This window comes from Sminthopsis crassicaudata, chromosome 6, assembly GCF_048593235.1.
Source record: "Sminthopsis crassicaudata isolate SCR6 chromosome 6, ASM4859323v1, whole genome shotgun sequence".
Classification (NCBI taxonomy): Eukaryota; Metazoa; Chordata; class Mammalia; order Dasyuromorphia; family Dasyuridae; genus Sminthopsis; species Sminthopsis crassicaudata.
In genome coordinates this window covers 1,630,764-1,644,887 of record NC_133622.1, presented here as the reverse complement: position 1 = coordinate 1,644,887, position 14,124 = coordinate 1,630,764, and the positions used below count along the sequence as shown (strand labels likewise).

At 39.9% G+C, this 14,124-nt stretch overlaps 1 protein-coding gene across 4 annotated transcripts in view; it reads right to left on the bottom strand.

The window, feature by feature from the left end:
• EVC2 (EvC ciliary complex subunit 2) overlaps positions 1 to 14,124 on the bottom strand; it is a 172,260-nt gene that overhangs the window by 75,884 nt on the left and 82,252 nt on the right. For all 4 annotated transcript variants that reach the window (XM_074274140.1, XM_074274139.1, XM_074274141.1 and 1 more), the window contains 3 exons: positions 10,541 to 10,865; positions 7,155 to 7,394; positions 1,704 to 1,879 (listed from right to left, as the gene is read on the bottom strand). In XM_074274140.1, the coding sequence (XP_074130241.1) occupies positions 1,704 to 1,879; positions 7,155 to 7,394; positions 10,541 to 10,865 (741 nt within the window). The remainder of the gene's footprint in view (positions 1 to 1,703; positions 1,880 to 7,154; positions 7,395 to 10,540; positions 10,866 to 14,124) is intronic.

The window sequence follows — 14,124 nt, the reverse complement described above, 5'->3', positions numbered from 1 at the left end:
AGAGAAATAAAAGCAATCAAGAAAACAATAATAAAAAAATCAGTTATGAATAATTTAAAATTATAATGGCCAGGGTTGACCATCAAGAATCATTTTTGCAACTTAACAGTTTTAAAGAGCTGCCTATAACACTGAGAATTAAGAGACTTGGTCAGAGACAACCACTCAATTTTTTTCAGAATTGGAATTTGAAATGAAGTCTTCCTGGCTTAAGAGTTAGCTCTTTTCAATATAAAAGGATAACCCATCTCTGTAGCATTTTAAAGCTTACAAAACATTATCATCATGGTAGTCATGACAGATAGGTAATGAAACCATGTGCATCCAGGTACCAGAAGGAGCAACGAGATTCTCAGATGTGATGTGACTTGATTAGGTTTGCACATCTAATACATCTCTGAGCCTGGATTTTCTAGCCCCAAGAAGGGTCAGTCAATGTTTATTCGCCTATAGCATGTTGTCTCTCTAGGGGAATAAATGAATATTAACATGAGGATACAATGAAAACACAATATTGTTAAGTCTAAAAAAAAGTTTAAAAATAAACTACATCCACTCATAACATGGATGAGACAAAAAGCTCTTTGACAGCTGCTATGTAGTTCCAAAGGGTGTTATGAATGAGTAACCACAGATAGCTAATTAAGCATAAAGAAAACCCCAAATTTCTTTCTGTATCCTTCCCATCAGCCAAGGAAGGGAAAGGGGGGACCCATATCAAGAGAATGCCATAACAGGAGAAAGATAATATTTGAAAAGGTTCTTAGGAATTGAAAAATTATATCTTCATGCAGAATAGTGAGGAGGATTCAATGGATTTGAAGCTGACACACAGAATGCTGGAGGTAGACTAAGACTTAGAACACAGAATAGAAAAAAATCAGAGCTGGATAGTCTTGTAGAACATGGAACATGGAGTTTTAGATCCAGAAGTGGATGGATAGCATAAACTACAGAATGTCAGAGTTTGGAGGGAACCACAAAGAACTTTATAACAAATCTAATTTCATAGACAAGTAAACAAAGAAATTTTCCTAGACCATGTCACAATTTAGTGGCAGATAGAGGGCTTGAAGCTGGTATTTTCCCCCACTGCACCCCACTCCTAACTTTGCTCAGCTTTTTCTATAGAATTAATGAATATTATATAGCATCAAGTGTGTGAGTATTACTCATAGATATAGTTTCTGGTTCTGGCTCCTCCACAAACATTCTACATGAACTTTCACCATTCATTTGCTTTCCCTGGGGCTCAGTTTCTCCTACTGTAAAATGAAGAGATTGAACTAGTTCTTACTCAGGCAATATTCAGTGGTGCATAGACCACTGTGTCATTGAGCAAGCACTGAAGCATAGTAGGCCATTTGATGTATTTATTGAGGATCCTCTCTGAATCTCAGTTTCTCTGCCTCTAAAATAAAGGAGATTTACGAGATCCCCTCTGTGTAATCTATTAGCAGTAAAATGATGTCCAGCTCTGAGACATGTGGGGATAAATGATTGATACTCACCCAATACTTTTGCACAGAACTTGTAGCATGACTTAACAGCTAATGCCTTTATCAGTTAGTAGCTCTATCACTGCTTCATGAGCCTCTTAGAATTCTCTGTTTAAGAACTTCCCACAGAAGGATGAATTGACAAAAGAACATCTTTCCTGGGTAACACTTTTTTATTATTTAGAAATTTTACCGTTTAATTACCTCTCATTTTTGTGAATAAGGCTTGTTATCTGAGCTGTGGCTGTGTTCAGAAGACTTTGGTCCCGCGTTCCCAATGACTGGATGCTTTGTATCAGGTATTGTGTGTAGCCAAATCGCTTACTCAGGTGGTATTTCTTATTTGCTTGTAAAAAATCCATTAACTCTTCAATATTCTCCTATTTGAAAAAGGAGAAACATACATGTAGTTTACATTTAATCTATTCTGCCTTTTATATTAGCAAATTACAACATGGATCAAACAGCATTTGTAAAGTGCATGCTATATGCCCGGCACTATGTGAAGCTCTGTAGACACAGAAAAGAAGTAAAAACGGTCACTGCCCTCAATAAAATATATACTCTAAAGGAGAGGCAACATGAATATCGGTATAAACACCATAATACATTCAGAGGGTGAGGAAAGGGCCCTTGAAGAAGGTGGCACTAGCAGCTGGGAGTCCAGGGAGATCTTACTGCAGGATGCAGCATCTGAATGGAACCTGAAGAAGAATCAGGGATCCTGGAACAGAGGGCAGAGTATTTCCATATGTGTTGAATAGTCAGCATAAAGCCTTAAAGAGAAGACACAGAGTTATGCACAAGGAGCAGAAAACAGGTTGAGTGGTTGTGCCCCAGGGTGCGTGGGATCAGTCAGTGCAAGTGCTCAGCACTGCACCAGGAAGTGGGGATAAGAAAGGAAAACCACTATCCAACAGATCTTCAAGGAATTCACTTTTTAAAAGGGGTCAACTCATAAATAACCAGATAGGAGATCCTACAGCAGAATTGGGGGACAATCTTAGAGGTAAGGTGCTAGGAGGGCAGACCTGGAAAGACCTCCTGCAAAAAGTGGGATTTGAGCCAGGAAAGGTGGCTAGCAGGAGCATTGCAGGTAAAAGGCAGAGTTAGAAGGGACAGGGAATTCCAGTGCAGTTAAACCAACAGCAAATAAGTCATCGTAGCTGGATCAAAAAGTGATGTGAGAGGGGAAGAAATATGTAAGACTACAAATGTAAGGGCTTGTGAAGGACTTTAAGTATTAAGGAGCTTTTGATTACAGAGGTCATATAACCATTCATTTCCTTTAAACCTGATGACATATCTATAGAACATAGACTATAAGTATTATACTCCTCAGTTTACAAATGAAGAAATCAAGCATCCTGAGGTCACATTGGTAGCAAATGCCTGAAACTCCTGCCTGCTAAGGCCTCTCAGTCACGCTTCAGTAATCTGCCTATATAAGGAAAGCTGGGGAAAATAATCTTATAGCTTACGCACCTAAGCTATATTCAGAACAGGTCAAGACACAGCCAAAACATCGACATATAAGTGTGAATCTCAATGTTAGAAGATGGATGAGGAGAATGTTTTGGTGACAAATAAGCAGGAATTCTGGTGCCTGTGCAAATCCAGTTGTATACACATTTATGTTTAGTTATCTTAGCAGAACTCATGAGAGAAATGAGGCTCCTGGAAGGGATCAAGAGGCTCAGATCAGCTTGAGAGGTTAACTCCTCAGGAAAGACATGCACTCCCTCCTTTAGATGTCAATACTGAAGATCAAAATCCCATGTACTTTGTCCTAGTTTGGCTCTGCAAGTTTTGATATATAGTGTTTTATCCAGAGCCATTACAACTGGTATATAAACATATTGTCTTCCTGTTAGAAATAAAACGTTAAAAGGTTTTTCCCCGCACTGGATTTTTAAAAATTGAAGAATGATGTATTATTTCATCAGATGGGAGTATTATTTAAACATGGTAACTAAGAAGAGAGCTCTGAGAAGGCAGAGAAAAATTCTTATCAGTACTGTCCCACTGGAGAGTAGAAAAAAAATGGATCATAAAAAGGCTCATTTCTTCTGCAACTTTCAGGCTACATAAAAGCTCAAGGATATTTTCAAAGAGTCCACAATTGGATTCTCTGAAACATCTAGTTCTCTGCTTTGGATACACGGGCATGTTTTAGAAGTCTATCGGATATCCAAATGGAGAGGTCCAGTTAGCAGTTAGAGACACAGTAGTGGAGCTCAGGAGGAGAAATGAGCATAAATTGTGTGAATTTACACATTTTTTACACACCAAAATTACACTATTATTTTCATAGAGATGGTAAGTGAATGCATCAAAGCTAATGAGGTTTTATCATAAGAAAAATGGTAAAAAGACAAGTTAAGGATAATGACAGAGTCCTGGGGTAACTCAAGGATAGCAAGTTTTGGAAGACCAGGAAGACCAGAAGATAGAGGTCATGTGGCAGGTGATATTATCAATGTGTCAAATGTCGCAGAGTAGTCAAGAAGCATAAGGATTGATAAGAGCATTTGATTTAGCAAGAAAGAGATTATAGGGACATTAGAGATATTGTTACAGTAATAGGAAAGGAAGTTCTATTGGAAGGGACAAAGGAGTAAGTGAAAATGAGAAAGTGATGGTGAGAAATACAGGCCGATTTTTCCAGGAGTTTGCCTATAAAAAGGAGGAGGATTGTAAATTTGAGAAAGACAATTACATCATTCGAAATGAAAAAGGAAATCACTGAAATCTGGCCACAGCCCATTTGAGGTGCTGTCTTCATTTTGGATATAAGGTTTTAGGAAAAGCTTTGCAAATTCAGAGAATTCCCAGAAGTGCTCAATCAGGGAATCAAAATGATGGCAGAGGACACTTTCTCCAAGCACTTAAAAAAACCATTAGATATATTCTGCTTGTCCCCATGAGCAAAAAATTTGGCCCAAAGGCTAGAAATTATAGGAGGCATTTTAGCTCAATATACGAGAAAAAAATGGAGAGATTCCAAACAATCTGTCTTAGGAAGCAGAACATTCCATTTCTGAAGATTTTCAAGTGGAGGCAGAATGACCAAAATATGTGCAAATTACTTGGGACAACTGAGAATCTTGATTGTTTCTTTTTGTGATAGCAATGACCATGTAAGGGTCCTTCTACTGATGGTTGACTCAGATCACCCAACTTTGATCAGAAATAGTTAGACTGAGCTGCCTCCTCCAACTGTAGTGAATTCTCAGTCCAGTGAGAAGAAGATTTCATGCTATATATAGTTGTTGTATTGTTATTTTTATTGTGTTTCTAAAGTCTGTGATTTTTAGGAAAGTATTTCATTACAAGAGAACATACACAAGTTGTTGTATTTTAAGAGCATACTGCTTTAGCCATTATGGACATTGCAGTCGTTGTTGATTTGGAGAAATCAAGCATTCCAAATATCATTTGAGTCCAAAATGAAACCAATTCTTGGTAGAAATAAAAGAGAAACCATCATTACACAGCAGTCCAAATAACTCTCAGAAAATAAGTGAAAAGCTCCAAAGGAACAGGTAGTTTAGAGAAAAGGGGAAGTGTATTATTAAAGAACCCTTTACAATGCACCTTTATCTATCTTGAACTCAGAGGAACATTGAAAACAAAACAAAAAGAAAACAAATGTTTGTCATAGGGGACAAGGTAATACCAAGAGGGGATTGCTAAAGGTTTTTAAAAACAGTTATCTTTACTAAAGAAACTTACTTCCTTCCATCAGGATTATACCAAAACCACTGCCAGAGAAGGTAGGTGAACCTAAAGAATTTGATTATAAGAGTGTAAAATATCTACCTCAAAAATATTTGGTGATATTTTTTACTCTTCAAGGATCTGGAAATCTGATACACTTTGAGAGACTGACAAACTCTGATAATTGTAGGACCATTCTGAGAATACTGAGAAAATAGAATTGAGCTTTCATTAATAAGGAGATGGAACACTGCTGTAAGGGTCCTGTCGTCTCTTCAATTATAATCCTTCTCTGGGAGGAGGTTTCTTTTCTGTAAAATCTTTTCCTCTGTGAGCAGGTTTCTTGGGAAGCTTCTGGAGCCTCCAGCCAGAGCGGAGGTAGAATCTTGAATCCTCTTCTTCCTGAATCCTGGCTTTGAATCTCCTCTAGCTTCCCTGAAGTTCTCCCGGGAAGTCTTGTTCTTCTCCCAATCTAGACTGTCTCCTTCCAGACTACCATCTAAACTCAATTTCCCAGTCTAGACTCCTCCTTGCGCGACTGCCCTCCTCTTTTATCCTCCCAGAGAATGGGCCCGTGAGAACTCAGGGGCCTGCAGAAAATACTTCAACCAATGAACTTGCTCCTCTTAAAGGTGCAAACTCCTTTAAACAGGTAAACTCCTCCCCAGAAGTTCAAAGGTGCAAACTCCTTTCAAAGGCCTGAAGCAAAGGTGTGAATTCTGAGCTAGAGAATTGTTTAGACAATCTGAGTTATCACCTTATAATCCTAACACTGCAATACAGCCTTTCACCATAGCACATATCATAAAAGGTTAAGAAGTTTATCCAGTGATGTAGATAAACATGCTGCAATGGCCTAGGAACCAATCATTTAAACACCTTTGAAAATGTATGGGTTTTAATCAAGGATAAACTTGGAAAATTATGCCAAAGGTATAATTAATATTCAGTATGAGAAGAATATAGTTTCATGGTGAAAAATTAAAGAAAAGGGGTCAAATACTTGTGAACTCGATATAAATAATGTAAAACAAGTAATTATAGATATATTATATAAAAAGTAGTATATACTTTATGTTAATAGTTATGAAAGATATATTGAATTTTAAGGTTTATTGGATGTTAATGTAATTATTTTGCTTTCTTCATAAGAACTCAAATACCAGGGTACTTGTAGAGATGCTACAGAGGGAATTAATCACCATTAGATTAGATTAGAGGATCACTGACATGTTTTCCTCTTATTCATGATATTCATGAGTCTCATGAATCTATAATATAGAGAAGGAACAGAAAATAAAAGGAAATGGAAAATACAAAGGGAAGGGAAGAGAGGGAAAGGAAGACTAATGAACAACAAAGGGAAATCTCCAGAAAGGATGGTATAAGCCTGTAATCCCTATCTTGGGGGAACGTGAAGCTATTAGATTGCTTCATCTTGGACATTCAGAACTGCAGTAGACCAAACTTTTAGTGTATCCATATTAAGTTCAGTACCAATATGGTCAGCCTTTGGGAAATGAGGGTCAGCAGGCTGCCTAAGGAAGGGTGAATCAGCTTAGTTGTAAATGGAGAAGCTTAAAGCCTCTGTTCTGATCATCAGGGAAAGCAAGAAAAGAAAAGAAGGAATAAAGGAGCAAAGGAAAGAAGGAGGAAGTTAGGATGGGGAAAGAGAAAAAGAGAGAGAATGAATGGATAAGAGAAGCATAGAGAATAAAAAAGGGGAAAGTGCAGGAATCGGAAAGAAAAGGAGAGCCATTGAAGGGAGAAAGAAGAGTTAACAGATTAGAGACAAGGATAGGGGAAGAGTTCAACAGCAATCAACAACAGCAAAAGTGGTAAATATACAAAAGGTCTCTCTGAACAGTGACATTTAAGGAAACATTTTTGAAAATTACTCAACCATAAGGTTGAAGTAACCTTTTATGACATTACCTGTATTTTAGAATAATCTTGAAGGAGCATTTTAGCAGCTTCCAGCTTCAGGTCTCCCTTCAAAACAGCACTTTTTATCTGTGTAAAAAAGATGTTGTGTAGTTCATTTCTTTGGAAAATTGCCAGTTCTCTGTATGCTTTTGCAAAATCTTCCTCCTTTTTGAGCAAGAGAGACTTCCTCAAGTGGTCCTGCTCGCGTCGGTGTAGATTGTGCAGCAAATTTCTATATTCTAAAGCAGACTGTTGAGAGAAAAAAAGAAATTTCTATTTCATGGCTGACAGATCTAAAACACACACACACACACACACACACACACACAAATATATTTGTCAATGAACAATGAGAAAACTGCTGATTACAGAGAAATATCATTAAAATGTGTCCTCCTTTAGAAGATCTATATTTAACCATAAGTGAGGCTCTTGTAAAATATATGTATTGTGATGTAGTAGCAATAGTCCTAAATATATTGTCTCAAGGAAATGTGTGAATATGTAATTTTATATTTACTATGAATAAATCACCTTATATCTCTGAATATCTATAACACAACAGGAATGGACAAATCAATAGTAAATCCCCTTGAAATTCTAAATACTTAAGTCTCTCCCAATTCTTTTTTCTCTTCTAAATGCTTCAGAACATACTGTTGTGGTTCCATGCTTTCCTAGAAATCCTCAAGGCCTCATCAGGTGTTAATTAATTTTACATTATTTATTTATAGGTGCCTTGTTTCATTTGGAGGCCATTTCCCCCCTGTTGTTAATATTTTCCATATTAACTTATGTGATTATGAGTGTATGTGCTCAAGGACTTGAACTGAATTTTCTTCCTGCTGAGATTTTTGGCAATTTCAATCTCTCTATTCCTGGACGCCTTATGTTCCTTTTTATTGTTCATTTTTTGACTCTCTCCCCTTCAATAGATATTTCCTTAATGGGTAGACTTCCAGACATTTTCCTTTCATGCTTTGAAATCAGTTTCTATGCTTCAAGTAACTTCTAAGTGATACAGACCTGGTCCCAACTGGTCATTTGACTCCTTCCCTCAGCCTAGAGTGGTGATATACAAACAAATGTCACCATCTTGTTCTGGTTCCCTCTTCTTCAGTCGTCTGGCTGAGCTGCTTTGCAGCACTGAAGAGGACCTGGTCCTCTCTCTGCCAATGCTAGCTTTTGCCTTTTGGTTTTCTGCCACGGGGAGAAGTAGTATTCCCAGGAACACATAGAACTGAATTCTTTTTTGAGTTTGTGGGCTGCCTTATGTAATCCTTTCAGGTCATGGAGACTGGTGAGAGGAGAACTACTAAGTGAATGAATTAGGGATTGGGGATTAGAGTTCCCTGTTCTCCATCACGGTTCTTGGTTTTCTAGACGATAGAGACAGCTACAATTTATCTGGTATGGACAATACCTGTTTTGGAGAGCTTTGATTGTTTTTGAGAATGAGATAAAATGCTAAATCCTCCATCTATATACACATACATATACATGCATGTATCTTTACAGTAGAGATTTAGCTTAATATACAGCCCTTTTGGTCCTTTTCCCTATTCCTTTTTGTATGGAGCGGTTTACATTTGTTGACTTATCAACTTCAGTAATATAATTTTAAAAAAGATGCCTAACATCCTTGGAGAGAACAATTGAGAAGAGTGGAATTTTTGGAAGTCATATTGAAAAGGGGTTAAATTGGCAAAGAGGTAGGAGCTGTGAATACAGGGGAGACTAGGAGTTTAGCAGTCAATCAAAATAGAATAACAGTAAGAAATGGCATGGGGAGGTTTTTTGATTATTTTGTATTAAGGACAAGACAAAGATGAGCATTTTTCTTATAATAAAGTATAGACTTTGTCTTTAAGGGAATTAGAAGTTTACCACTGAATAAGAGACTGAAGAGGTGCTCATAGACCATTACAATACAAGGCAAAATGTGAAAATGCAGTGGAAATTTAAGGATTATTCCTAGGAAAAGGATGTGGGAAAGCTTATAAAAGGAGAGATGACATTTGAACTTGAATGTTGGGTCAGAATTCACTGGGCATGTGGGAAACAGTTTGAATACAGTTGAGAGGAGCTCAAGAAGTCCCATTTGGTCAAACTTTTCAAAGCACAAAGGGGAATTGGTGGGAGATAGTTGGAAAATCAACTTGGAAAATGGGTCTGGACTCAAATTGCTGAATGAGTAAATATCTAAAATCTGTTTCAAAAAATCATTCCTGGCTTCCTTTCATCCTACACAAAACAGATAAGCAGGATCAAGAGCACATTTAGCAGACAGACACCTATGAGTGATGGAAAAGGGCCAGGATTCAGTGATGATGGACACTAGTTATTCCATCAATGTCATCCCCTCATTTGATATGATCAAATGTGACAGGCATGAGCCATTCATTTTTAGGTTAATAGGGATGAAATGTGAGGGAAAACAGACTATTAAGTTTCTCACCAAAGAGAAGTTTAATCCATTCCAAAGTAATCTTTCATAAGTTTCTGTGGAATTTATACATATACATATATATATATATATATTCCAGAGACTGAGTAATCAGTGTTGGAGCTTTACTTACTAACTGTAATTTTGGGGCAAACTCTTTACTCCCCCATAGCTTTTTGCATCTGTGGATAATACTTCCAAGAAGTAAATTGTGATGAGGAAAGCACATTGTAAACTCTAAAGCATTATACATAGAAATTTGAGCTATTTATTTTATGTTGGCTATGATTATCATTATCCTTATATTATTTAGCACATTAGTGAATCATTCTCAAGTACAATGGAAAAAGCCCTCCCGGAGGGAGTTTTCCATATTGGCCATCTTCTTGCTATTACCTCCCCACAATGTCCAGTTCTCGAATTACGAGTCAAGACCGGAGCAGCTCTGCCATTTTCCCAGGATGGAGTATGTCAAACTACGCCCTTTCAGTTCCACTCCCCATTTCTGTAAGTTTCTGAACCAAATGCTTGCTCCTTATTCACCACTCCGCTCTGTGAGTTGTGGCCCCCATTAGAATTTAAGCTCTCAAAGGGCAAAGGCTATTTGTACTTTTCTTTTTGTATTCTCAATGCTTAATTTGTTTTATTTTTTTCTATTCATTCGTTTGATCATAAGAGGCTGCATAGCTGTTGTGGTCAAGACATTAAAGTTTCCAACAAAAATCATAGTTCAATTCAGATAAACACAGATCAGTACTGGCAACGAGCAAAAAAAAAAAAAAAATACCCTTATTTTTTAAAAAGCTTTTCAGGCACAGCTGGAAACCTCTACATGGCAAAACGATGATATTCCCTGAAAAACTGTGAACCAACAAGCACTTTTCCTCATATAGTCAGAAAAGGAGATTCAGAAACAGAGACAGAACTAAAGGAAGGGGGGCCGACTTACTCTCTCGCTGACGTGCTTCAGCAGCTCCTCAGCCTCCTCCATGGCTGCCATCTCCCTCTGACACTGAGCCTCTGTTTTCTTCCTCATCTCCAGAGTGCATTCTGCTGTCAGAGCAACCATCTTCCGATCGTACTCCTCTTGGACTTCAGTCTCCATCATGAGAAACTGCTTCTTGAAAACAGAACTCATCCTTTTCTCCATGTGGGGGGAGAGGTTGCCACTGAGAGTCAGGTTTTTCAATAGCATGCCGATTATGTCTTTGCTGATCTGCATCCGGCAGGCCTGCAGGTCCGCGTCTGCCCGGGTCAGGGTGGCTATCTCCATGCTAGAGAGTGGAAGGAGAAATGTTTAGACCCTGGGAACACAGGCAATTTCCACTGCTGTAAGTGTCCCGGTTTGCATGACTAGACAGCAAGACCTAGCTTCAAACCCAACCTTAAATCAAGAACGCTTCGCTGAGTTCTTATGAGATACCAGAACTAGGCTAGGTGCATGGGGCAATAGGATTATGAGAAGTGGTGTCTGCCCTCCAGATGCTTTCCATGTATCTAGGATAAAAATACTCTTTCAAATGTAAAACAATTCAAGAGAAGCCTTGAAGAAATGTCTCATGGCAGCCACAACAGCTAGCATTTATATACTGCTGAAAAGATGCATAACTTGATAACCGTGGGTATGCTATACATACATATGCATACATGTACATGTGTATGTTTTCTCATTCCATCTTCACCCCACCTTGTGAGGTAGATGCTGTTTTTATCCACATTTCAAAGATAAGGAGAGAGGATTGGTTGTAGAAAGAGCACACAGCCTCTAATCCCGCCTTTCTTCTTTCACTCCCTATTTTATCTCAGTCAAATTAATTTCCTGGAGCCGCACTATGTTTGTCATTAAAAGGAGGACATCAGACTAGGTGATCTCGGAGGTCTCTACCAGAATAAGAGCTACGATCACGTAATTACATAAGATGAGGCGGCAATTCATTCAGTTCCTGACAAATGCGAGGGAAATCACAGAATATGATAAAAATTACAGAACACTAGAGTCGGAAGAAACCTTAGCGATCAGCTATTCGGACCCTCTCATTTGGTATGTAGAGAAACTGAGGCCCAACAAAGAGAAGGGATTTGCCTGATATCATGCAGTGAGGTAGCAGCCAATCCTATGGGATGTGGCCCCGAATAGTGCATGGGGCCAAAGGAGGAGTACCTCCAAATGTTCTCCCCTAGACCCACAGGGTTATGGAGGGCCTACTTCCAGGAGCTCACTCAGCTAATGGACTCGTATCGACCTAGCCGCAGTATTCAACTTAAATGTCATCCATTCTGTTAACACATTGGCAAGATATAATTTTCAAAAGCATCTCTTGGATGCTAATTGCTAGAGCTCTTCTTAAAGTGATTACAGCTTTCCTCCGCTGTGGGTGGATGGGAAATGAGCGACTGCTGGCATGTGGAGCACTTGCTTTGCACCCAATCCATCCAAAGGACAGAGTATCTCCAGAGGCAACTCTCTCAGAACTGGAGTTTGAATGCAGGGGCTCCCCTGCACATCTGATTGTACACACAGGCGTGTATGGATCCATTCGGGAACACTATATACGTGTGGACATTTGCAAAGTCCCGTCCCATTTCATCAGTTGGGAAAACCCTCCATGCAGGTAGCTTAGCAGTCTCGTCTCTCATTGGGAGTCTCAGAGACAGGCCGCTGCTCTGTGTGCATGTGGTACATGTATGTTTGGTGTGTGTGTGCATGTGCTCAAATACGCACGTGTGCTTGTAAGATTAGAAGGCTAGCAGCTTAAAACTTTCGATGCTGAGCTCTGAACCAAGAGTTACGTAAAACAGGCACAGCACAGGTCTGGACAGAGCCCTGGCATCTTGCCCCACCCCCCCCTCATCCAGGTGCTGCCGCCTGCTCACAACACGGAAAGCTCCTTTATCTGATGACATTAAGGGAGCCATCCATGTCCCAAGAAGGGACTTGTGGCACCTCACCCTGCCCTGCAATGACTCCCAGCACACTTGTAGCTCTCCAGGGTTCTGACCAGGGTGTCACTACGGTGGCAGACTATGCTCTCCTAGACAAGGGTGGGCTTCCTGCTGCGAGCCAGGATAGTGGAGCCCTCCACTGTGAAGGAAGCAGCTTCAAGTAAGTCCTTCAAGATCAATTGACTAGAAACTCTGGTGTGGATCCTTAGGGATCCGTAAGGGCTGCCTCATGGGTCGGCTTGTGGCCTCCTTGTGCTAAAATGCTGTAGCTTTGGAACTCCCCAGCAGGCTGCATTGACCTGAGGGAGGAGCGCATTAAAGAGCAGACTGTGGCAGGAAAAGAAGGCACACAGGAGCCCCCGTACTTCTGCCAGCCTGAGCCCTCAAGCTCCAAAGGGTCTAATGGCATTGCTTTCCCTCCCGGGACCCGGCAGGAACGGTGCTCCCACCATAGATCATACTCTGACGAGATAAATGTTTATGTGGCTCACGGCAATATTCTCTGCTTGGCTCTCTTCCCTCCTCCCAATTCAATTTTAGCCCCTCAAGCATAGAGATTTTTCAACTTAGGCTATTTTGTTTTCCCCCAAATTCTGCTAGAGCTCATAGCATTTATTTCAGTAGAGATAAAATGTACTTTCAGAAAGGAACAGCCATTAGCTCCAAACCCTCCAAAAGAAAGAAAGGAGTTCCAAGAAGCCAACAGTCTGAATGGTAATGCTTCCAGCCACCAATTGTTAATCTGCCTCACTAATGAAGGGGAGCAGGGAAGAACCTGTACCTGAGTGTGCACACCCACATGCAGGAGAGCATTAGTGCCGGAAGGGACCATCTGCTGATCCAGTCCGATTCCTTACTCCCAGAAACAAAGCAAGACCCGGAGCAATGAAGTCCTCGCACAGTCACACAGACGGGAGGTAAAAGCCAGTCCCCAAACCCTGGCTGCCAGCCTGCAGGGAGAGGGTTTTCCTGCTTTGTCCTGCCGCCTCCTAACTATGGTAACGAAGCTCAGGGCTAAATATGGGCATGTGGCCAATTGGTGGCAATCCAGCATGCTCAGTGACACACAGACCACTTGCTTCAAGGTTTTATGAGAAAAGAACATTTTTCATAAAGTCTACATTGCCTATGGAAATAGATATCTTTGTAATATTTTCCATTTCAGATCGCCTGCCTTTGTACTTTATCTTGTACCATACTCTAAATGCCAATTCTAAAGATCTCCTACTTTTCTAGGAGTCCACAGTGCGATCCAGCTTCTATTTCTCTATTGATATGAGAATGGGATCTATAGAAAATTAGAAACTGGGAAAGGCAGTATTGCCTAGTGGTTAAAGTGCCCATGACTTGGAGTCAGGAGGAGCTTCCCCAGACCTAGCAGTACAACTCAAAGTAGTTTTGCAAACCCTCTGTGCCTCAGTTTGAGACCAATCAGTGGTCTCCAAGGTCCCTTCAACTCTAGGGTTCAAGATAATATAGTTCTGTCATGAGTCTCTCCATATCATAACTGCATCACAGACACATGGAAAGGAGTATAGAGTTTCATGGGACACATTTGAGGAAGGATAATATCATCTGACATGTCCCGAG